This window comes from Periplaneta americana, chromosome 5, assembly GCF_040183065.1.
Source record: "Periplaneta americana isolate PAMFEO1 chromosome 5, P.americana_PAMFEO1_priV1, whole genome shotgun sequence".
Lineage (NCBI taxonomy): Eukaryota > Metazoa > Arthropoda > Insecta > Blattodea > Blattidae > Periplaneta > Periplaneta americana.
The window spans coordinates 48,597,917-48,624,488 of record NC_091121.1 but is presented as its reverse complement, the minus strand read 5'-3'; the positions used below and the strand labels follow the sequence as shown (position 1 = coordinate 48,624,488).

Here is a 26,572-nt window from a genome sequence, read left to right as displayed (position 1 = left end):
TTCCCCAACCAAAAGGTAATATTTTGGCGAATCCTCGGATCTCACCTCATCTCACTACATCTCGCCAAAATATTGTAAAAAATTGCACAAAATTGTAAAAATTGTAGAAAATTACTTAATTGTAAAACTATAAAAATTTGTAAAAATTGTAATTGTAATATTGTAAAATTTTGACTTGTTCCACATCTTAAAGCTTCATTGCTCATGTAAGATCTATGGAATAAAATAAATGAATGAATGAATTACCATCATAGGCAAGTTTCATACGACTTTTTATGCTCGACCATACTTATAACTTGAAATTATTCATAAGTATTCATGTTATTGTTATGTGAGTGAGTGTAATAGTCTACCTCATAAATTGTGAGATGTGCGCAGAAAGTATTGATTTTTCCGGGAAACGAATGTCGACGACCTTGATACAATCTAGAGAGTAAGATAAACATTAATCTTAATATAACCTTGAAATTGAATTCGACACTGAAAAACGAGATGACAAATTGAATTTATTTGAATATTATTTACAATTAACGCTAATTATTATAGTAACAGAACATAACCTTCTGAAACAGTATTGGATTTCCAGCCTCCGTGACATATCCCTAGTTGTCTTTCGATTGCATATCCGAGAATAACCGAAAACCTGAACTTTAATGAATAGGTGTACTTTAATGACATGCATTAAAGGACTGCTGCCAGGTGTATAATTACTACATTTCGGCATGGTCGAGCATAAAATATATTATATACACTTTTTATAATTTTAGCTGACTGTGTATACAGTATATTGTGATACTTATCTAGTGTTTGAGTGTGATAAAGGTGATAATGCCAGCGAAATGAATCCATAGTCCAGTGCTAACAGTTACCCAGCATTTACTCTTAAGGCTGGTCCAAAATAAACCGGGAACGAGAACCAGAATGGAAAGCGGAGAACGTGAATGCGAAAATTTTTTATTCACAATAAACCGAGGACAGAAATGGCTTTGCACATCATGCAAAGATATGTATGTCAATAACGATATTACGCATTGTGATGTTATTTGTGTATAATTGACCAATGGCTTTCTATCATGAGTACAAGCTAGCCAACATTAACACAGGTTAACCAACTTCATAATTTATGGCATGTAATATTTAAGAATTCAATTCACATGCATCACTCTGGTCACTGCACGTAGCATATATTGAATTTCTGGGTTAATTACAAGCAATGAATGAAGAAGAAATTATATGATGGCCTCCTTGCTACAAAATATACGACGACCAAATAGCTTTTCGATGACAACAGAATGAATCTAGTAGACTGTGATCGAAAACGAGAACGACAAAGTTAAAATTTCGCCAACCTTCACGTTCTCGTTCTCGAACTCCGGTAAACTTCTTGTTAATTATGAATGCTTACATTTAAATATGTGTATTTTAACTATTTTTCTGTTCTCGTTGTCAATTCCGTTCCCAGTTTATTGTGGACCAGCCTTTACTGGGTTGAGGCCAGAAGAGGATCAGAAAAGGAGCTGACGAGACTTAAAAGGACAATGTCAAATCGTTCTTATATTCAGGTTTAGAAATATGTATAATGAGTGCAAGTATGATTTCAAAATTATTCTATTTCTATATAATACATAAACCTTTCAAAGAATTTACATTTCTATCAATTATTACAAAATAAGTATCTAAACTACCGTATAATATTTTGCACAAACAAGACAATAAATACAACTTACTATAATCAACAATTGCGCAGGATCATTTTCACAGTTTTATGTACATTAGCGACAATATCATTTACGACAAAAGGCACTTCTTTACAGCAGGTTATGTCTGTTAGATTACATGGAATGTACACAACACGTTTATAAGCTTCATGTGAACAAAAGAAAATGTCACGGATAGGCTAATATTTCTTCTACAGGGAAATAATTTAAATTACCGGTATGTTATTATATTAAGTAAAAATAATCCAGCCGCTATTAATACTATAATGTATAATGGTAATGGCTTTTCTTATCTAACAGATAACCAAAACTTAATTATAATTTCTAGAATTCTACAAAGCCTCTTTATTTAATACAGAGCTTATGCATGAGTTATGTATAATCAGTGCTTTTCTTGCTGGAAATTTAGATGCTGGTATGGTACGTTAGTACCAATATTAAATAAATGTATATAAGATGCAGAATTAATCATCATTGAACATAAAATATGTTTCATGAACTTCTAAATTGAGACTATTCATCCACTGAGTGAACCACATTAGGGCTTAACCCTGCATCTCCACGATATACAGGGTGATTCATAAAGATTGTGTCATACTCTAGGATCTGATTTGTGACATCACTGTTATGAAAAAAGTTCATATAAACATAAGTAAATTGAGTGAGTTAACACCCTCCTGAATGTTAAACATAAACGTGGAAATTCTGAAAGTTTAAGCATTTAAATCAGGTATGCTCATTCTCTGACTCCCGATTAAGTTCTGTAATCACAACCTTCGAATGTAGAGTGTGCTGTTCCTCGTTCGAAGCTCGACGGATGACTGCAGAAGGCAGTTCAAGTACTTAGTAAAGTACGAACAATGCGGGACATGACACAGTCAAAACCTTCTGTAAGCAAACGATCATTCTGTACAGTGTGGGAGAAAGACTATTAATGGTTTTGCGTTCGGTAAAGTCTTTACTATGTTGTAAAGTACTGTCAGGAATATTACTGAGCAACATAAAACGACATTATACGCTTTGCCATCCAGAACTTGCCGAAGTGAAAGGGAACCTGTTTTCTGTAATATGTATTCATATACCAACGTTATTATTATTATTATTATTATTATTATTATTATTATTATTATTATTATTATTATTATTGTGGTGATTTCATTCCAACAGAAATAGCCTACATGTTTTGATAAAATAATTTTTCAGAGGCACTACAGTTTCAAGAATTGAAAGCACTTCATGAAAGGCCAAACATTGAAGAGAGTCGGTCAATTCAGAGTCTATGTTTAGAAGCAAGTTAGGTAGTATGTTGGGAATTAGCTAAGGCGCTAAAACCCTTCACGTATGGTGAACTTGTAAAGAGATGTATGGTGCCTGAACAAAATATAGTTAATTATATCTCTGTATACTGGAACAATTCAGATTTGAATTCACAGAATATAGATTTAGTGATTTTAGACGTATGGAAAGTGATATTAATCTTTTTGTTAATCCTTTAATAGTAAATTTAGTACAATCCGTGAGAGTGCAGTTCCAGGACGAGTTAATTGATTTACAAAGTAACGTAGAATTCAGAACTAAATGGAGAGAATATGACTTGACAAGCATAGAAGTATTAAAAAATTAACAAAACGAAATATCTCAAGAGGAGCTTATTCTCTGCCACTATGTTAACTACCTTTACCTCGACATACGTGTGCAAAGAATATTTTCGAGAATGAAGGTTGCTAAATCCAAACAGAGATCCCGATTAACAGATGAGCATCTTTTGAGTCAGCTGCGCATTGAGTAAATTCGTTGGTAATAGATTTCAGATTACTTGCAGAAAAGTATCCACATGTTGAATAGACCGCAATGTATGGTGCAATATGAAAATAACATTATCTGTGATATAATAATATCATAACTATATTAAATATAATAAATAATGTAATAACTGAATATTACAGTGTATATTCTTTCCTTTTTCAAATTCAGTTTATTATCCATATTTGTAACAGTATGAGAGCGATGCCACGGGCGGTGCTGCAAAGTAGTTGCGGAGCCCAGTCCGTACACTGTGTGTGTTATGCAGAGCAGCATCATCCGTGTAATCGGTGCTTTTACAATTTTGAGCATACCTGATTTAAATTATTTACGAAAATAGTACCGAGTGTATTATAAATTTATTAAAGAAGATTCACATTATTACTCACCTGAAAAATCTGTATTAAACCCGGTTTTCAAAGACTCTCTCCTTCTGCAGCAATACATGAAGTCACCCGAAATGCACGCTGCATTCCTTCACTTCCGTTGTTTTGGTGCTAGGTAGATATGTTGTACCTGCGTTGCATTATCTCTAACCCTGATTCTGATGTCACGAGACTTCGTGTCGCTGCTATCAGCTGTACTGTAACACACACAGCTCCAGACGCCCAGAGACAGAGAGAAGTTCACAAGGATGCATGTTATGGAAGAAAGAACAGTGATTTTATCCAAAACTATTCAAAATCGGACACATGTATATAATGTACTGTTTTCTTCACAATTATGTTAAGAATCAGATCCTACGGTATGACACAATCTTTGTGAATTACATTTTATTATACTGAAACTTGTATATTTCTACCACAAAAGAGTCCACTAGACCTACGCTAAACCATGAATTCAGCCAGAACAAAAGCACTGTCTACAACTATCAGCCTGATAACCATAAGAGATAACTCAAAGTCTCAGTGATGCCAAATGTATCAACAAACCAACAAATTCTTTTACAATGAATACTCATTCATTAATAAAAACTGAAGGGTTGACTTACAATTTAAATATATTTATATTCCTAGTGAATGTTCTGTCTGGGTGACAAGAGATTATTTCCTGATATGCTGAGCACCAACAAATCAACAATATCCACAAATTCTTAATAGGGTAGACTATAGGTTCAAAAATGTAGTCATATTCAAATTCTCACAACTTCCAAAGTTTCAGTGGTAGGTGCTTCAAACCTGGTATGTTTACAAGAAACAGCCCTTTCATTTTATCTAATTTTTCCGAAATTTTTAAGTGGATTTCTTGTTTTGTCAGACTACCTATTGTAAAAAATGACTTCCAATAATATTTTCGAAAAACTAGAATTTATATCACGTTGGCATTTTCACAGCTGTTTTAAACAACTTAACAATAATTATGTTTGTTCTAGTTTTTGTTTTTAGTTATATATATATATTTTTTTTTGTTTAATAATTTAAATATAAGTAGCCCTCAGAATGAAAGATTTACATGTATTTTACAGCACCAAAACCACATCATAGATAATTATCACATTTTTAAACTAACATTATCTTCATTACTGTCTAAAATAGGTGTATGTAAAACTTCATTTCCTACGACACATAGCTGCCAAGAAAAATGGGTTCAACAAACTGCAAATATAAGTTACTGAGAAGTTCAATAAACACACAATATTAGTTTATTCAGTTTGCTTTCAATTTTGTCAGTAAATCATTATCATCATCACAATCATAGTGCTGTTAGGTTTCACCAAAAAAATTATAAGTTTCTTTATTGCCGCCCTGTCAGCTGTTACTTGATTATTTTGGGTACCAGTCTCTTTCAGTTCATTGTTGTTCGTAGTGCAGCTTTTTGTCTTTTTATTCTGCCAAATAGGTTATACTTAGATATTTTCATTTCTGCTGCTGTTACATTGGACGCAGGTTGTTCTTTCAGTGTTCAAATATCACTTCTATAGAGGATAACGAATAATACCAACATGTATACGTATTATCTACTTCTGTGGGCCTACTGTAAAGGGTTTTAAAACTTAATTTATGAATTTACGTGAAGATTAATTTTTTGGTCCTACAGAATTATCTGTTATGGTTACCATAGTTTATTAATGGAAAAAAATTAACTCTGGCACAGGGGATTGAACCCGGGTCCTCGATTTAAATTATGAAGTTTACAATCTGAGAAAATTTTGTTGACCAATTTTAAATGTAGGCTAAATCTTTTCCTCCTCCATATGAAATGTGTTATACTAATGATTACTATTTTGATCATTATAAAATAATATACAGTATTAGTTGTGGTAGTTGATGCATCAGTTTTATCCGAGTCATGACATCATCCATGATGGCATTAGTAAGTTCAACTGAGATCTCGCAGAATCTTACATACAGCTCTGGTTCTTGAGTGTAATATCAGGATACTGATATGGTACAGGTAACAAAATTAATTGGCAATAATATTATAAGAAGTTATACAATATATGTGTGTGTGGGATCAGAAAGAAAGAAAGGAAGAAAGGAGGGAGCAAGAAAGAAAGAAAAAAGAAATAAATCAAGAAAAGAAGACTTTATGAAAACGATAGGACGTAAATAAATTTTAGACTCTATCATAATAAATTTACGAGAAAAATTGAAAAAACCTTACTGACATTAGAAAATGATGGTGATGACGAGGAAAAGGGAGGGAAGGAGGAAGGGAGGGAGAAAAGGATGAAGGGAGGGACAGATAGAGAGTCAGAGAACACAAAGTGACAACGTTGTTTGATTTTAATTGGTTGTTATTAAAACAGTTTCCTAACTGGAAGAAACTGCAATTTGTTTAAATTGTTTTTCCCCTCAGTTTCCGTTTCTTACTTGTATCCTGATTTACACCATCAAAAATATTTATTTTCTTTTATAATTTGAAATAAAATAAATTTGAAATCAAAAAACATTTCTGCAAAAGAATCTAGTTTCTCGTCAAATAATAAATGTCTGAGTTGAGAAACTAAAATAAGGATACAAAACTGTTGTCAGACCAGGTAACAAATTAAATTGAAAAGAGACTTTGCAAAACAAGAACAGTGTTAATGTTGCAGAAGACAGAATTAAACATACTGTAAAAAATAGTAAGGAAAATGAGATAGAGTAGGTCTATGACACCATATTATGAGAGAAATAGGCAAAAAATGGAATACCTAGAAATGAGATCTGGAATTTGTAGACAAGAATGTGAAGAAAGATGTTTGTTATCAGAATAGAAACAGAAGGAATAGCTGCAAGATCTAGGGAATATTAATTCATCTCACAGTAACAGGCTTGAATCCTGGAAAGAAAGGGAAAAGAAAATGTAGCTAGTTTTACTGTGAATAAGTGACCCAAGAAAAACAAAATTCCAAAATAATTTTAGCTTTGTTAAAAAAAAATTAAAGAAATATAAATAATGTGTACCTTTCTTGCACATACGTGCTATCAATTCTGTATATGGTAATCATATATTACATAAAAATATGTCCAATACAAGATAAGCGACTTTGTTTACATGTTGAATATTCTCAAACTGATCTTTGTAACTTTCTTAAAAAAATGGAAAAAAAATGAATAAATAATAAGCTTGCAATGTATGATAAATTATAATAAAATAGTAACAAACTTATTGGCTAATATTTGTGGACTTCCCATCAAATTTTGAGATGTAATAGATTTTACATGCAGTGGGGTTACAGGTACTAATTGTTAAATATTTCGAAATTAAAATATCACTAATCCATTAACCAAAACTTTCTCCTTATTCCATCTTCAGAAGATAACTATGTAGGCTACATCATTATAACACCAATCGTAACTGGGTAAAGAAAACAGGATTTCAAGATTCAAAGACCAGGTAACGGTAGGATGACTGCATATCACAGGCCTACCAGTATGGATTTATGTTGGATGCAGCTACGGTCATAAAATAGTGCAAGCAAATATTTAGATTACTAGTACATTATTCTTTTCACACCCATTTTCCTATTACATATTTGAGAATTATTTCGTAATAACTACATTTTTTTCCCTAATTTCTAACATAAACATTTAAAATCTCTCAAACTTCGCCTGTTTGGATATTGGACAAATTTAATGGTTATGATACATAACGACACCACACTTTTGGCCTCTCTGATACAAAATAATAATATTCATATCATTAATTTTATTTTAGGAAGCTTTTGTTACATAAAATTTTCTTTCATAACGTGTCACTTATTTAATTGCAATTCAGATCTGAACGAGTTGAAAGCACTACCTGACCCCTGACTGCTGTTGATGGTGATGGTGGTGATGGCGGTAGCGATGGCAGTGGTGGTGGCAATGAAGTTGGTGCTGCTAGTAGTGGTGGTGGTCGACATATAATTCTATGATGTTACAAACTCAAAACAAGAAATAGTGATGAGGTTAAAAATCAGCAAAAAATTACAAAGTTATTTTATAAAACAAGCTGTTTAGCAATATTCAGGATTACCATATGTCCTCTTTTCCCCGGACATGTCTTCTTTTTTTTTGCCAAGAGAAAATCTGTCCGAGTGGGTTTTATGAAAAGGTACAATTGTCCGGGTTTTCATTTGAAAATTTAAATGGCCAAGTTTAAATATTTTTAAAACAACAAGTTATCATGCTGATCAAATACCGCTCTTTAAGAAAGTTGATAATACGAATTTATCGCGGACTTGAGAGGCATTGTTCATTGTCTTTTTGTCTGAAGTGAGTCATCTGATCTGCGTGCTGTTCTAGGTTGAGTTAAGTGATGAATCTAATTATTCTGAATTAAAGTTTTTTTGTGCCGTAATTGGTATGTCAAAACGGAAATGTAAATTTACGGATGAAATGAAGAAAAAGTTTAGTTGTTTTCGAAATGGACTTTAAGATTTTGTGATTTCAAAGAGTGTACATATTGATGATGCTAAGTGTTTTGATGATTTTTGTCATAGTTCAGACATATGTGAAACAAAATAAAACTAATTCCAAGTTCTCCTCTTTGCTTTCTCATGCAAAATGGAAGAGCTATTTCTGTGTGAACAACAACGCTAAGAATCATCCTGAGTTCTTAAAGTTAGTTCAGTTTTCTTTTTCAACTCCAGCATACAATATGAATGTTGAGAGTGTGTTTTCTCTCATGCGAAGCGAATGGACAGAGAAACGGAATCTGTGAAGAGATTTTAACAGTTCAGTACAACTTTAAAAACATGATTTGAGAACAGTTTCATTCACACATATAAGTGCCCAAACCTCTTTAAAAAATTGGATACACTGAGAAGTATTCATGGGCCCAGTGAATGACTGAAGTAAAATGAAAATGTATTTTCATTGGTTACACTTTGCTATTAAAAGTGCATAGCATATTTATTTGTTATTGATCTTAGTAAGTAAATATTAAAACAAATTTTTATGAGTGTCCTCTTTTTTTTTTAAATCACACAATATGGTAACCCTGGCAATATTGAACACTTTTTCGATAATAATTAACATATACATTCAGCACATTAATAAATGTAAACGTCTTAACCTATCCATTGACACGTAGTTAGAGATCTAGAAAGTGAACGACAAGATGAGATACAAAAATTAAACATTCAGAACAAACTGAAGATACTAGACGCCGTGCTATACAAATATGAACAACAGCAAGAAAACGAGCTTTGACACGCAGTCCTCTCATTCAATACGAGGAAAAGGTGTAGTTGTCTATGTTGGCCAACCTAAAGCAAATTTTTTTTATAAATTATAGAAGAGGAAAAATATCATCTTCTAATGGTCTAACTCTAATGTACTTAAAATGTCGCCTAATATCTCAGAGGTAAGAGACATTCCTGGTAGAAATTTTGGCACTACTGATTGCCGTGTCACTCTAGTTGCAGCGAGACTGAAACCCTTGGACATGTGTTGGGTTTTTGTCATAAGGGAAAATTGCTCCCAAACAACCACCATCATAAGGTTAGATCATTGCTGGCATTACTTCACGATCTTTTAAATGAGAAATTTATTAAGAAGTTTTCTGTGTGTCCTCTTCGGGATCCTCTAGAAGAGCAGATATCATTGCCATTTTTCGCCAGAAAAAAAAAAGGCCTTGATTCCAAAATCTAATCCCTCGGAACTGAGCAAAATATTAGTTAGGCTTCTGAGGTAGACCTAAAGAGAAGATATGTAGGCCTATACCATATTACAGTGAGAAATAAAGCATGAATCCACAGGATTGGTCTGTGAGAGAGGATTACCATTTGTTACCTGAGGTGATGTAATTAATATACCTGGAATATTTTAATGGAGCTCTGAATCCCTCACATAATATTAGATCAAATCATTTCCACTATTATTAAGGACTCATTGTGTACTTTGCATAGACATCTTTACTATGCCTAAATTGATATAAATAGTTGTGGCACTTTTATACTAACTTACTTAATTTTTTTCATATTATAGTTAAATTGCATGTGTTTATTTTTTATGTAGGCCTACTTCTAAATTTTGTTAAACCAACTATATTCATATTTCCATTATAGCAGTACCAGTACACTATCTTCTAGAATTCAGGGTCTGTGTGGCCACTTGAATATTCGTTTTTCTTTTGAGTAAAATATAGAAATAAACTCTTTATATAAGAAAGAGGAACTAGTGTTTTAATTTTTAATGGGTCGGATGCAAGTGGAATTCTTTTCATCACTAGAATTTAGAGAAAGATAAGTATTAGAATGTGTGTGTAAAGAAATATTGTACTTTTTTTTTTCACCTTTGTGTATTTTTGGTGATTTTTCTCTTTATAAAATCAAGAAGAAAAATAAATATACAATCCTTATACATGGAATGAAAGAAATATATGCTGTAATAACTTTCCCACATTTATAAATCATAATAATTCCAATAGGGACCAACCTCATGGGCTAGTGGTCAGAGCTTCTGGCCACAGTTCACGAGGTCACGGGATCAATTCCCGCTCAGAACACAGAAATTTTTCCTTAAAGGGGAATGTTCGTGTGTTCGTCCATGGTCTGAAAATTAGGTTAGGCTTAGGTTTAAGACCTCTCCTGGCAATTCTTCATCATCATCATCATCATCATCATCATCATCATCGTCATTGGGGTAGCGTAACTCCGCCTTCCTAGTGCTCCAAATCTCAGAAGTGGGTTACAAATAAACCATTGCTAGGAGAGACCAGAAATGTCAAATGACAACCTGGTGATATTGGATTAAAAGAAAGTTCCAATAGGAGTACCGACAGGCTTTGTTTCAATTAATATAAAGTTCTGAAATCATATTTAATACCGACAATATTTTATAAAGATATTACTCTCATTATCTTATTTTGTTTATTTACAAGTATTTTATGGTAAATTTTATTAGCATTAATTTTTTCATTTTATCAATTTTCATTTTATTTTCTGAATATATTAAATGCTACAGTAAGTTTAATATGAACAATTTACTAACTTCAAATTTTTTAAATTACAGTACTTGTTCTTAAACGTCCAAAATCCAAACAGAAACGTTAAAAATAATCACTTTCACTATAGAAACGGAAGGATATTTAAAGGTTATAAAAACATTTTCATAGTAATATTGCCACAAACATTAGCCAAATATTTTCATTAAATTACATAAATTGATCATAACACACAACACATTTAAAATTACTAATACTAAACACATGATAAAGTATATTATAAAAGATATACAAACTATTTTCGAAGTTATTTACAATCCCATGGTAACAATATAAACACTATCAAGTTATCCAGTTATTAGAACTGAATAATTAAACTTAAATAGTTTTACGTTATCATTTCCAAGTCAAATTGGAAAAACTTGCAGATGAAATGAATTCATTCATTCTTTCAAGAGAGCACAGCAAGCCTCTGTTACGGTACTAATTTACATCACACTGATTATTTTTTATGCACAAATTTATTTCGCTGGTGAACAATAATGGATAGAAAGAGACAGACAAATATGTTTCATCCTGCAAGCTAGCACTTATCTTAAATGCCTTCTATATTCATACAAGTGGAATATTATCTCTATACCTTCTTTGTACTACAATTAACCCTTGTGTAGACATTTTACAAAATGTACAGCATCTACCCTAAATTGCATGGAGAAATATTATTATTCAAAATTTGAGGAAAATATATTCAATGTCTGTTGACAAATTTATAAAATCAATTACAAAATTATGGTTTATTTAACGATGCTTGCAACTGCAGAGGCTACATCAGTGTCGCTGGTGTTCTTTTACATATCAGTAAATCTACTGACATGAGCCTGTCGCATTTAAACATACTTAAATGCCATCGACTTGGACCGGAATCGAACCCGCAACCTCGAGCACAGAAGGCCAGCACTATACCAACTACGCTACCGAAGCCGACACAAATTTATAAATGTATAACAAACATTTGTGCCCCACCATTTTAACAGTTAGGAAATAATATAATGAAATGTATTGCAAATAATAATTGTAGACCTAATTAATTATAATATTTGGTATATAACACACGTTACTTACTAGTATTTTAGCCTTTTCTTCCCATTTTATGTAAGCCCTTTTTAAAGGAAAACCGCTATTTAAGGGAAAAAAGTAATCTCTCAGACATTCGTTAAAAAGGGGTTCTGCTGTACGTACAAAATACATGACATCTCAACAACCGAGAGAATCTTCCGAACAGCTTGAGAAATCGTAACGAGACCTACAATATAATATATTTAAAATCTATACTCACTATGTTTAAAAGATTAGAAAGCCAGATTTGTATTAGAATATTCCAATTATTTAACAGAGAAATATAATTTATCATAAATAGTCTATCTCTTTCTTATACCAAAATTGTTCTCCACAAGGATCTGAAAATCACTCTGCCCTCAGAATACTTCCTTGCGGAAGATAAAGTTGAACTGGTCACACTTCACCCTCAGTATCCTGCCCAGCTGTGGGGGACCGCAATAGAACACAGTGACTTTGCCCTTCTTCTGGTCCTGCAGCTGCTTGAACACTTTGTCCCAGTTTGGACGTCCGGCATTGGTTCGTGTCTTTAAACCTGTGATCAGGTCGCGTTTCTCCTGCACATGTACCAAAGACATTAGTTAAAAATCTTTATTACAACTTTCTCCACACATAATAGGCTATATTTCTCTTATTTTGTGAAAACTGGATCCTATACGAGATGAAAAACAAGATCTCATCCTTCTACTGGAATTAGCAGTAGATTCGAAAGGAGCTAGAGGTTTCCAAATGAAAGACCACTTGCAATAGAAGAAGAAGAAGAAGAAGAAGAAGAAGAAAAAGAAGAAGAAGAAGAAGAAGAAGAAGAAGAAGAAGAAGAAGTAGCTTTCCTACATATATGCTAACAAATTTTTGACATTTAAATGAAGTTGTGCTGGAAAGAGTGGGTGAAGAAAGAATGATGCTGAAACTGATCAGGAAGAGGAAAAGTAATTGGTTGAGTCCTTGGCTGACAAGAAACTGCCTACTGAAGGATGCACTGGAAGGAATGGTGAACGAGAGAAGAGTTCGGGACAGAAGAAAATATCAGATAATAGACGATGTTAAGGTGCATGGATCATATGTGGAGACAAAGAGGAAGACAGAAAATAGGAAAGATTGGAGAATGCTGGGTTTGCAGAGAAAAGCCTACCCTTGGGCAGAACATTATGAAAAATGTGTAGCATTGAAAATTTAACTTGCATAAAGAAACTAAAACGAGTTAATAAATAAATAATAATTAAATAATTAATTAATTAATTACCGGTACGAGAAAAAGGAATTGGTTAGGTCACTGGCTGAGGAGAAACTGTCTGCTGAAGGATGTACTGGAAGGAATGTCAACGGGAGAAGAGTTTGGGACAGAAGAAGATGTCAGATGATAGAAGACATTAATATACAGTGCATTCATAGCTTGGCCGGACCAGTCCAAGGACGCCACGGATACACAAAATGAAGACAAGTACTGAAATGGAAGAATCTGATAAAAGGGAGTATAATATCAGTCACTAAAATCATGATTTTAATTTGATTTTAACCCTCAACTGGTATCTATGGATCAATATAGACCCATATGGCTAGATATCGTAATGCAGGCTACATTTAAAAAGCTTTACAAATGTAATCTTCATCTTACGATGTTTGGGTGACGTATATATATCCGTTGATGTGACATATTAATGAATTAAATACTATTATAGTCACAATCATGCCATGGTATGAAAGAAAAATTTCACAACCTCGAGCGGGAATCGAACCTGCGACTTTCTGTTCTCCGGTCAGGCACTCTACCACTGAGCTATCGAGTTCGTCTCATGCCAACGTCACATCAACGGACGTATACACGTCACCCAAACATCGTAAGATGAAGATTACATTTGTAAAGTTTCTTTCCAGCCATAAGCAGTGCTGACTAAGATCAGACGCTATGGACAGTACTCTATAACAGAGTCGCCATTATGAAAGAATAATTCCGAGCCTTTGGCGTGAGACGAACTCGATAGCTCAGTGGTAGAGTGCCTGACCGGAGAACAGGAAGTCGCAGGTTCGATTCCCGCTCGAGGTTGTGAAATTTTTCTTTCATACCATGGCATGATTGTGACTATAATAGTATTTAATTCATTTAAAAAGCAATACCAGTTGAGGGTTAATCTATAGAGCGAATCAATTTGCCTATTTTATATTAAACATAGAAATACTTACAGAAAATACGTCTGGTCGAGCTACGAATGCATTGTATATGGGTCATATGCGGAGAAAAGAGGAAGGTAGAAAATAGGAAAAACTGAAGAATGCTCAGTTTACAGTGAAAAATTGGGCAGAAAACTATGAATGAATGAATTAATTATTCATTTTTCTATATACACTTTTAACACTTATATATCACTAATTAAATTTTCAACTTCTTTACTGTTTTTAATATTTAGAATTTACCTTAATTAACTAGTTTCGAAGTTAATGAAGAACAAAACTTCGAAACAAGTCAGCTAAGGTAAATCCTAAATATTAACACAATAAAGACTTTGGAAATTTAATCAGTAAATTAATTAATTAAAAATAACTGCAATGATAGCTCAGTGCTAGAGTGTTGGGCTGGCCAGGGAATCTGGGTTCAAATCCGAATTGATCCACTCTGAATTTATAACTTGTTTATACATTTCGATTACACACTTTTAACACTTTATATCACTTAAGAGAATAGTTACAATAACCACATTTATGTGTTAAAATAAAAACACATCACAAACATCAACCACAGCTACTGCAACATAAAAACAGACATGAAAATTCTATATACCCAACCGAAAAACCACAAGATTATCTTCCTACCTCATACACTTGATTTTATAAAAAAAATTTAACCTGAAATATATTTATTAAATTTAAGTTAAAAAACATGAGTACTTTAGAAACATTTTTTTCAGAAACTACTGGGGCTAGAAGGCTGAAATTCTGCATACTTCTATTTCATATGGCAGTGAAGAAGCATGGCAACTCTCACACAGTTATCAGAATTATTATAGATTTTACATCCAGAAAAGTATGAAAGAATATGAAAATATTTAAATAATTGTTTTCAGGATAGGAAATAATTTTTTCTATTGAATGAATATTCATAATGTGATGAAAATGGCGTAAAATATAATCAACTGCATTGGAAATATGCTTGAATTTTGAGGAACCTGTAGTGCAAAGAGTTTCTGGGAAAAATGTTCCTAAAAATCTATGTTTTTAACTTAAATTCAATTAATATTTTTCGAGTTTAATTTTTTTTTATAAAATCGAGTATATGAGGTAGAAAGATAATCTGAAAACCAAAATATACCTGCAAATATTGTATGTATGCTGCAAAATTGTAAATTGATAGAATCAAAAGTTCAAGTGTAAGAGCAAAATTTCTTCACTCATACACAACAGCCATACACTCAGATTACCCAGTCCCCTTTAAAACATTAAAACAGTACAAAATATGACACACAAAAACACACCCACAACACATCCTCAATACACAACTAAATTTCAGAACACACACTCTATTGGACTCCACACTACCATACATAAACGCATCCCCAGCAAAACAACTGAAGAAACCAGAGGAACCAAGGACCTGCTAGTTCTGTAGATGGCTGACACAAAGCTGAAACTAGTTAACTGGGTAATGTACAACTTAGTTTTTATTTTAACACATGAAAGTGGTTATTAGAACTATATTCCTAAGTGTTATAACTTGTGCTGGGTAAGCCTGTAGTCCAAAAAACACAGAAGTTTTCTCCAGTCACATCGGTTCCCTTGTGGCATTCTAATAAAAAATAATTTCCTAGACAACGAACCTTTTTGTGAAGGAGGTCCAGTGCAAGCTGAAGTCCGACTGCCTTCATATCGGTCTTCTGCAGGGCACTGGTGATATACATATGCATCTCCAGGAACCGCTCCATGGCACCACCGAGTTCTGCTTGCTCGATCTCCAGCTCTGACAGCAGATTCACGAACCACTCAAAGGACCGCTGATCACGGTTGATCCAGAAGAAGTCCACCTGAATGCACACATCGACTTTAGTCTATAAATCTAAGTAGCTTCCATCATTCACTCCGTGCATGAAGTCAAGTGTGGCAATTTTACCATGTGTAAAATTCTGGTGAAATCTATTAACATCATCAGTATTGCTTCTTTTTCCATTCAGTCAACATATTACAACAAATGATTTCAAAATGTATTTCTTTATTTTCAAAACAAATAAAACAAAACAGCAAACATTCTGCTAAAAATATATATAGAAGATGGAAGTGCAGAAATGGGCATCTTCTCTAGAACTACTATTACCTACTTTGGTTGTGACATGTGATTTATTCAAGTAACGAAACATGCATTCATAAACTAAATTATCAAACCAGAACTACGACACTGGTAATTTATAACATGTATACAATTCAAGATACCGTAAGTTAATACAAACATGAATATTTCTTAAAACAACTCTATTAAAATCACGAAAATAATATTCAACTAGACTAACAACTAAAATATTACAGTTGTGAAATTTCACTTCTCATTTTCTTTCAATTCAGGGTTGTACTAATTTCCAGAAAAGCCAATCTTGCAAGGAAATAAAAAAAAAAAAAAAGAGAGTGAGAAGAACAGATTTCTATTTCAAGAGACACTAGGACTAAGTTTCGAAATTTTACTATTTTAATCCGATTTCTTTAATTTGTTAAGAGTTTATTAGATGCATTAAAGAAAAAGTTTTGTGTGCAAATTTTTATCTCAATCAGACTGCTAGTTTCGAAGTTAATTCTATTTTAATTATGCAAATTAGTAATACAATCAATATGTTCCATGCGCATTACATTTTAATGCAGCAAGTTCATAATTTTTTCTTATGAACCATGATCCATGGGCAATATTTTAACGTTCAGAAATTCACAATGTACAGGTTACTTTAGAGTCTTTAGACATAATATATTTTTGAAAATCAGACATTTATTTATTCACATTTTAAATTTAAATAATATTTTTTTAAGCTTTTAATTTTCAAGATACTTTAGATTTCTCAATGTTAGATCTTTGATAATATATGTATGGACATATACGAATAATTTCTTTGAATTTAGTGAAAACTGCATGCGCATGGAGCATTTTGAACATCTAAAATGAAGTTTCAAGAAATAGGAAAATTTGTGAAGCAGGCCTATATAAAAATCGCTCCTGCAACTCAAAGAAGACATACGGGCAAAAGAACATCTTACATCACCTTCCTAAGTGCTCAACAAACATTTTGATACAAAAAAACGAAAATGGATTTTTTTAACTCAGTCGTACTGTCCTTTAAGCACGTGATGATATTCTTAATGTCTGGATTCTCGGCTATCAACCAAATTATGGAGGTTGCGAACAAAACTGGTCATTTCCACCGAAAGCAAAAAATAAGTTTCTTACGGTTTTGGTATGTTTAGAGAGGCACCTTTCTGAATATGTTACTGTATTTATTCTAATTCGGTCATTTCCATGAGAAACAGTATGGTAAAATCAATATTTTCAATCGAAACCGGATAATTCCATAACATGCTAATGCCAATATTTTCATTTCCTTTATTTGTATCAAAAACGAACATTTCCAACATTCTGTATGTATTGCAATTACCAATCCATTAAAAATTGGTCATTTCCACTTCTATGTGCAAGAGTGATAATATCTTATTGCTAATTAAAATTACTGTAAAAGTGTTATAATATATTAATTTTTCCATGATACAGTAAGAATGAAAGTGAAGGAAGTGTAGGGAGATTTGTGTATGTTTTACTGTTACAAATGTCAAATAGCTTTTTCTGAACAAAAGTGAATGTTTCCATCATATTTCCAAACAAAACCGGACATTTCAGAAATATTTTTGTCTATGAAATGCACAGAAAATGACTAAAATCACGATTATTGACACCATTAGAACAACGGATGTAACATGCACGAATCGTTCTCTTTGGGGTAAAGTGAAGGCTCGATACAGTTTTTTCTACTTCCCAAAAAAAATACTATTTTGGAAATGAACGGTTTTGTTTGCAACCTTCACCATTAGTTTGTAATTCAATTAAACCAAAAAAAAAGTGTGAAAATCATGAGCAGAAATGGAAAGAATATGAAGAGAAAGAAAGAGAGAGAGAGCAGAAGAATAAAGAAGAAGAGGAAGAAAAATCAATGATGATGAGAAGTAAAAAAAGAGGAGAATGGTAAGACATAAGGAGCGTATAAAGATGATTGTGATAGTGAAGGATAATGTTAGAGTAGGGATAAGAAAGCATAAAAGGATTGTAAGTAGTACCTAATGAAAAAGGATATCGTTGCTATTCAAGTAATTACATCATTTTTTTAAGTCCAAACCTGAACGTATTTATACTGCTCACCTTGCGCAGATTCATGACTGTAGCAGGAATGTCACTGGCCCAGGAGTACTTGCACTTGGGACACAGATGTCGAGCCTTCCAGTACCGCAGCATGATGGACTGCAAGATGGAGGCGAATGGAGTAACACCAATGCCTGTGGCTATCAGCACGGCATGCTGGGCGCGGAATATGTGACTGGAAGGAGCCCCATAAGGACCATCTATAAAGATCTGCAACCACACATACCATTCAATGTCATGTTAGTACCACATTATTTGTACACATACTTAAATAACAAATAAGTACATTGTTTATAAATTTATGCAAGCATACTGGTAAACATTTACTTTCATCCTTCTGTTTATAAGACGGTATTTTCTTATTGAACAAAGTTCTGAAGCATAGAATGTTACCCTCCTTTCATTTATCAGTAATAATTTCAAGTTCTTCCGTTGTTAAAATAATTTGTATGGAATTTAAAATGACATTTCGCTACTAAATATGTAACTCTGTGGGGATTTATTTTTCTGAAAGATAGTTCTGTCCACGTCCTATACCGGTATTTTATTATAAAAAGATTGTAAGAGTTAATTATGTCATAAATGTGGTCCCAACAGTATTATTTATTAGACATTTTGTTGTTTCAATGTATTGTACCTATGAAAATTTACCACATTCATACGATTTCTAACTTCATTCATTCAAATGGTTGATAAGAGTCACCAGTAACTAGAATATGTGAACTATAAGAGATATTAATTTTCTCTGTTACAAAAATACAATAAATTATGCAAGATCTACATTTTCATTGTTTACATGTATTCACCTTGAATTTGCAATATTGAAGTTTGTAAATACATGGAAAAGCTTTGATTTATTTCTTCTATTTCTATACTGGAATGAAGAAGCTCCATTCAAAATGCTATTTTTAATCAGACTGTCATTGTGTGTTATAATGCTAATAACAATGGGTCCCAGAGAATGCTCCGAATGTTTTTCTGTTGGCCAATCAGCAGCAAGTTCCCACTCTGCTACCACCACTGCCTGCATCCATTAACTCAAGGTGCTTTGTCAGATTACAACTTACAACGATACATTAATAAATTTAATAAGTTTTTAAATTGCAGATCCCTGTTTTATGACTAACCAACTAAACATGCCGATTCCACTAATATTCTCAAGAGTTCGTCTTCCCTGCTTGCATAGCTGGTGAATATTGTAACATGTTTATCTCATTTAATCATTCTGATTGGTGTTTATGTTATCTTCCACACATCACCTCTTAGAGTGCACGTGCCAACAGAGAGGGGATGAGAGAAAGGGAGCTAAAGATCACCAAGCTGCATGGTTCATGAATCCCCGTCCTCCAAAATTAGCTGTGTCTGACTATCTGTCTGCAGTAAAGACATCCAGCGAGTCAACTAAAAATAAGTAATTGATTAAATGGTGATCTTACTCGTATTAATGATGTAAACATGTGCGGCTTACAGCTGTTTCGGTGCTATTCGACACCATCCTCAGAGCCTACTAGATCTCGGCGCTATCTCAACTTCGCTGCCTGTTGTGTGGGTGCGTTCGTGTGATGAAGAGTTATGTCAAATAATGTATGTGTTCTGAAATTGATCTGTGTGTTGAGAATTTGACTGGGGTGTGTTTTAGTGTGTCTGTATATTTCATATTGTTCTAGTGTGTTGAGTTTTTGGGTTTTGGGTTGTATGTGTAGGATTTCCATGTCTGTATTTATGTTATTGCATGTGTGGTTAGCATTAGTTATATGTTCGGCATATGTAGATGTATTGTGTCCTCTGGTTATTGCTTTAATGTGTTCTTTGTATAGAGTTTGGAATGATCTGCCTGTCTGTCCAATGTAGAAACTGTCGCATCTATTGCATGTGAGTATGTATACGCCTGTGTGGTTATATTTATTTGTTTGTGTTGTTTGTGTGTTGAGATGTCTTTGTAGTGTGTTTTCTGTTCTGTATGCTATGTTGTACTCTATTTCTGTTTTCTGAATGAGGATGTGATCTTGTGTGTGTTTTTGTTTTCGTATGTTAGTGTGATGTATTTCTTGTGTTTGTGTTGTGTTTTGTGTGTTTTTGTGTTTGTTGAGTTTTTGTTTTGTCTTCCTTATGATGTTTCTATTATGTTTGGGTTGTGCCATTTAATCAATTATTTGTATTCAAGTGTTAAAAGTAGTGTACGAAAGATTCAACATGGATAAAAATAAGTACCAGTACAGTTTATTACGTTGTGTTGTGTTTTTTGCAATGGTTACATGTTCAGTGCATGAACGTGAACACATTTTGAAAAAGTGCATACCAGTTTAGAAAAATAAATCGTGTGTTGCAGCAAGGGAACACTTTAGTAGTTAATTTTCTGATTGTTCAGTTCCATGTAAAAAAACAAGACTAAATTTGATAGGTTCTGTGGATGATGTAATGTGAATTAAGTATCACACAAGTGTGGCAACCCTTCCAGCAGCTACTGTATGGAAGGTGAGTACTCAATGTTATTAATATAACACAGTATGTCAGTTTTAATCCGACGAAGCGTCATGAGTTCGCGAATGCAAGCAGAGGTGTATATTGAAGGAGGAAGGAGAGACCTGTCACTGGTTGGCCGAGAACGCCAGGAACATTCACTGGAACTTACTGTATTAAACATCAATAACATCACATTACCATATTTCCTCAAATACAATGCATCTTTCAATAATAAATGCGCAACAATTAAGTTCCATTAAAGATCATAGCATATGTAGGCTAACCATCCCACAACAATCTTTGCAAACTATGTTTCAATCAGGAACAAAGGCACATACTTTTTTTCTCTCTCTTGTATGGAGGAGAGACCGGAAGGCTTACTCTGCAGCCTGAGGCTTATTGTGCTTACCACTCCTATTCTGTGAATGATTGGGTAGCCGAACGACCATGCTCTTTTACAAGTACAGCATACAGCACCGTGAACTTAACCTGGGCAATGTTATAGATGATGATAATATATGAATTAATAACGGCGAAATGAGTCCGAGGTCAAACGCCGAAAGTTACCCAGGAATTCTGCTTCAATTGGTCGACAGAAAAACCCCAACCACGTAACTTGTCCCAACCAGAATTTGAACCCGGGCCCACTTGTTTCATGGTCAGACGTGCTAACTGTTACTCCATAGCGATCAACCAGTTCAGTTGTCATAAAGTGTTCATTCCATATTCAATTACTGATAGTGTAATGTATAAAATTACACAGTATTTCAAAATTACGGTAGAATTGAAAATTAGCAAAGTTTATTGTAATGTATGGTCCTGGTTTTCAGAGAAAAAAATAATTATGAAATAGACATTAAAATTAACAGTGTACTAAAAATAACTTAAATATTTCTACCTTTTGCACATACCAGTACAAATTCTGAACAGATTTATTTTGGATTTTAAATTTTGACAAATAGATACCAGTACCTAAGTAGGCTATACAAGGTTTCCACAGAAATAAGGAAATTAATTTCCCTGACTTTCCTCGACTTTCAAGACTAATTTTTCAACATTTCCCTGACCTCTGCACATATGCTTACATGAACTTTTTCGTATTGAAAAAAAAGTTAAATGGCCTCGATCATCCCCATAGCCGTCCAGCTCTCTCCTTTATTCTTATCTTTGACTTACTTTTTTGTAGTTTTTATTTATATTTAAATAAAAAACATGGAATAAAACTCTTTCTGGTTAGGGGAAAAATTAACGAAATTGATGTAATTGTATCATCAGTAAGATACATTGAAAATATATATTGTTAATGATAAGAAATTAAATGAGGAAAAACTAGAAACTTTACAAGCTATAATCAGTAAGATACTTTGAAAAACATTAGTAATAACCAGAAATTAAGAAAACGAAAATAATACACTACACAATTATACAAGCTACAAATTTTATAACTAATATTAGCATTAGCTCTGTTCACTTTCTAGGCTTGTTTTCTTCTGCAATTAGTGACTATGAGTTGCAATAGCTTCTTCTTCCTTCTGTTTCTCTATTCTAACAATTGTCCTTTCCTCCAATATCTTTATTTCCTTTTGTACTTTTCGTTTTTCAGCTCTTCTTTTATATTCATCAGTCTGATTTTGTCTAGTATTTTGAAGATACAGTACTCTTCATAGCGTCTTCTGTGTTACGGGGATCTTCTGTATAGATCCATAATGTCTAATATTGCATCATATACTTTCCTCTGTAAAACAATACTTTCTTCATGTAGTATTTCAACAAGAAGACCTTTATTAACTGAGAAACATATTTTTCACTGATTCTTAGTGAAATTCACAAAAATTCACCGATTCACGACGTTATAAAAACAAATTTCCTGACTTTCCCTGGCCAATTTTAATTTTCCTGACTTTGCTGACTTTCAAGATCTGTGGGAACCCTGCTATACTTTCTCAAGTACTACTCCCAAGCTATTATGGGTAAGACAACGATGTAAAAGTTATTATGAACTAATCTTTGTAATAAACTGTCCAGCTATAGTCGCGACGCTGTTATTCCAGGCGTAACTCCTCCTCTTTGCTTACGTCTTAGGAAGTGAAGGCTCTATAAAGTCTAGGTAGGTAGTATCGTTCGACATTTTTGTTCTTTCATTGCCGAGCTACCAGACGAGGGATCTATTTGCCATACCATTAAACATTATCATGTCGTAGCTCCTATGATAAATCAAACGCACTGTAATTCAGCAAATAACTGAGTGGCAAATAACGTTTTCATGTGCTTTCTGCGAACGCCAACGAAAGAGCCAAAATGGCGGGCGATTATATTAATTATTTATCGAGCCTTAGGAAATGCATGACTTCTTCATCAGCGAATTACAAGATGCACACGTTTAAATGTAGCCGATCTGCAACGTGATTGGCTGCCGGAAATTAGAGCGACGGGACTATAGTATTTTTTTGTGACAAACAGACGCTTGTATTTGAGAAAATATACTCATAGTTGAAATCTATGCTTAATTCCTATGAAACTACTCAAAATTACAAGCAGGCAAATTCCTGCGCAATATTAGATCACTTTCATCTTAATTATTAAATTACACAAGATAATAATAGTAAGAAATAAGAAACATCACAAAACACACAAACATTTTTCAATAGTAGTAACTTAAGAGAACTAAGTACAAGATAAAGAATACACACAGAGTAGAAGAAATAATGAAGTGGATATTTCTGTTAAGTAACACAGTAAGGCAGCGAGCAAACACTGAATAAAGAGTGGGGCAGCAGGCTGAAGTCAGGTTATGTTTCTTCCATTATATAACAGTGTGAGTACATATCATATAATGAAGAGCCACCTTGAAAAGAAATAAGAAAATAAGTCATTACAAAGATCAGAAATATGTTCCTGAAATTGACATGACAAATTTCAACACTTGTGCTGTGTATATCCCAAGCCCTTACAGTATTGTTACTGGTGCATAAGTCTGTTTTTCACCAAAACTGGAAAAGTTATCTCATTATGTTATTTGAGTGTCAAGGAAAACTGGAGCACATTCACAAAGCTTTTTTTTCAACACAATCTTAATCCACCACAAATTCCATTTGAGTCTGCGGGGATTCGAATTATTATTACACTTACAGAAAAATGTAAAAAAAAAAAAAAAAGAAAATAGAAAGTAATAGGAACTTTAGGCACTAGTACAATTTCCATAGAAAGTGACAGTAGGTCACAAATTAAAATTTTCTACCCAGTTCTTCACATCGTTGTTGTTACTGTGTAAGACTTATTTAATGAACTGAAAGAAGGAAGCCAAAAGAAAAAATAATTCCCTGTTTTTTAAAAAAAAAGATTAAATTTACTTGACTCTTTACCTCAAAATTGTGCACAAATTTCCATATTGAACATCTGCTTATAAATGATACCAATATTTGAATTGATTCTATGTATAGAGTTATTTTGTATTCTTACCTTTTTATGGTAATAGCTAATTCTGTGTATTAACTTCTGTATTTCTTGTATTAGATGGAACTACATCCGAATACGAGCTTGAATTTTTATATGTTTTTGTGTTTAATTCAGTATATCAGTAAATAAATATCAAAATTAAAACTTCAAATAAAAAAAATAAACTACTGTATATTAATATTAAAATTATAATTCTTTACTCTATAATACTCTTAAAGTAATTGTGCAAATCTTCATCTCTCTAGCATGAATGATTCCACTGGAAATTGTACTTTAGTATCAATTTCTTTCATCGTTTCCATATCGATCTTTTGGAACTTCAAGATATAGCCATTAATGTTTTAAGACATTCCTTGTTAATTGTAAATAACCATCTGTACAGCTCTTTATATGAAAAATAAATTATTCATGTCGAAGATAGCTGCCCCCCAAAAACAAATTAAATTAAAATAAAATAAAAATAAAATTTAAATTTAAAATAGAATATTGTTGATTTACAATTAATTTAGGTGCTGTTACCGCTCGGTGCCCCCTTTTCAAGGGCAGCTATCCTTTTTGGATTCTTCTCTCTATTATTTATTTGTTATTAAACATAACAGGCAAAACCCAATTACAATGCTCAAGACTGACAATTGATATACCGTAATTTATAAAACATAATTAAGCAAGGAAAATGGAACATACTCTTATTAAAAACTGAAACAAAATAAAAAAGAGAGAAAGGAGAAAATAAATAAATTGAAAATAAGGTGTGAAAATAGCTTGAAATTAATTAACAACAATGTTCTGTAAAATATGATAAATTATTCTGTATTTAGAAAAATTCACATTGAAAATATCAACATTCGGATGCGGATGTAATTTATTGTATAATATTGTAACATTCGGAAAACTGGGGAATTTTTGTGCGATAAAAAAGTATATAAAAATATAAAAATGTTCTAAAAAACTAAGCCGAAAATATAACTTAGTAAAAGATTTAGAGTGATGACCAATCATTATTTCGTAGAGTGAATATGATCCAGTCACAATAATACTATTATGTTTTGTTATTCAGAAAGATACAAATAATTGTAACTTCGCAAAATGTTATGGGTATTGTAAAAATACGAGTATTGGTAATAAAATTTATGCGTCATTTACATAATTACCTAACTGTTTAATTAAATATTGTTTATTTTTTCTGTCTCTTCCATATTTCTTTGGCTTACAAGCAAAACACATTGAATCAAAAATATTATCTCTGAGAAAAAGACGTTTGGAAAGATCTTAACAAAACTGAATCCTCAAAATATTATTCTTAGTAAGTTGTTTCTCTTTATGTGTATTTATTTTTCCAATTCTAAGTTCATACACATGCATTATATACGTACCAGTACATTGTAAGCATAGGCCTATGCCTTTTTCCCTTGGCTATAGCAAACATTGCACTATACTAAAAGATAATGTTGGATCTTTAAATTGTAGGTGGAATGAAGATTGGTTGTAGCTATTTCCAAACCCTACTGACAGGACAATCACAGCACAATAACAGAAATTTTACAGATCAGACAAGTAAAGCGTGAGAGTTGCAGCTGCAAGTGTGAGACAGACAGCAGCAGTGGAGAGGGACATCTGACTCACCTCCATACCTTCACGCTCTGCTGAAGACTCACTAACATTCTCCTCATTGATTGGCTGAACAGAACACATCAACTCTGTTACACAAACTGTACAAGCTTACAACACATGCTGACTGCAAGAGGCAAAGTTCATGTCACCAATCGATGTGGGTACAAGAAAATAAGAAATTCATTCCGGATTGGATGAATTTCATGGACAGCTGCAATACAATGACATATTATTTAGACTCTTCTTTAATCTACAGATTTGACTACCTACAATTCAGAATATAATATTTACAAATTGGTATTAAAGATATTGTTAGGTTATGATTTTTTACTAACTCCTTAGTTATGAATATTCTCTTTTTCAGACAGGTAATTTATTTTAATATCAGCAGTATTTTGTCACTCTGGTACAGAAATCAAATCACGAAAAGAATTTCATTTGAAATAATTTTAATACAGTGAGGAGTATTTATCATGATTAGAGATAGATTTTGCGAGTCCCTGCTGAGCTATGGCTTTGGGTACTATGACGCATGCAACTTGGCACTGATTCAATACTTTTTCACATCTTTTTATGAAATTGTTATTCACTTTCACAAAGATCCTGAATTTTTCATCTACAGTATGACTTGGTTCAGACACCACAGCAGTGAAAAACCTTGTATTTTTCTTCAACA

The 26,572-nt window shown here is 32.9% G+C and overlaps 1 protein-coding gene across 6 annotated transcripts in view; it reads right to left on the bottom strand.

Annotated features, from left to right (window-relative positions):
* Positions 1-1,589: 1,589 nt before the first annotated feature.
* Positions 1,590-26,572, bottom strand: part of Nox (NADPH oxidase) — an 804,684-nt gene continuing 779,701 nt past the window's right edge. For 4 of the 6 annotated variants that reach the window (XM_069825605.1, XM_069825606.1, XM_069825608.1 and 1 more), the window contains 4 exons: positions 25,909-25,962; positions 18,367-18,576; positions 15,803-16,006; positions 1,590-12,550 (listed from right to left, as the gene is read on the bottom strand). In XM_069825605.1, coding sequence (XP_069681706.1) covers positions 12,353-12,550; positions 15,803-16,006; positions 18,367-18,576; positions 25,909-25,962 — 666 coding nt within the window. In that variant the 3' untranslated portion in view covers positions 1,590-12,352. Of the gene's footprint in view, positions 12,551-15,802; positions 16,007-18,366; positions 18,577-25,908; positions 25,963-25,990; positions 26,108-26,572 lie in introns of those variants that run through there. The other 2 variants (XM_069825607.1, XM_069825610.1) reach the window with 2 other exon arrangements.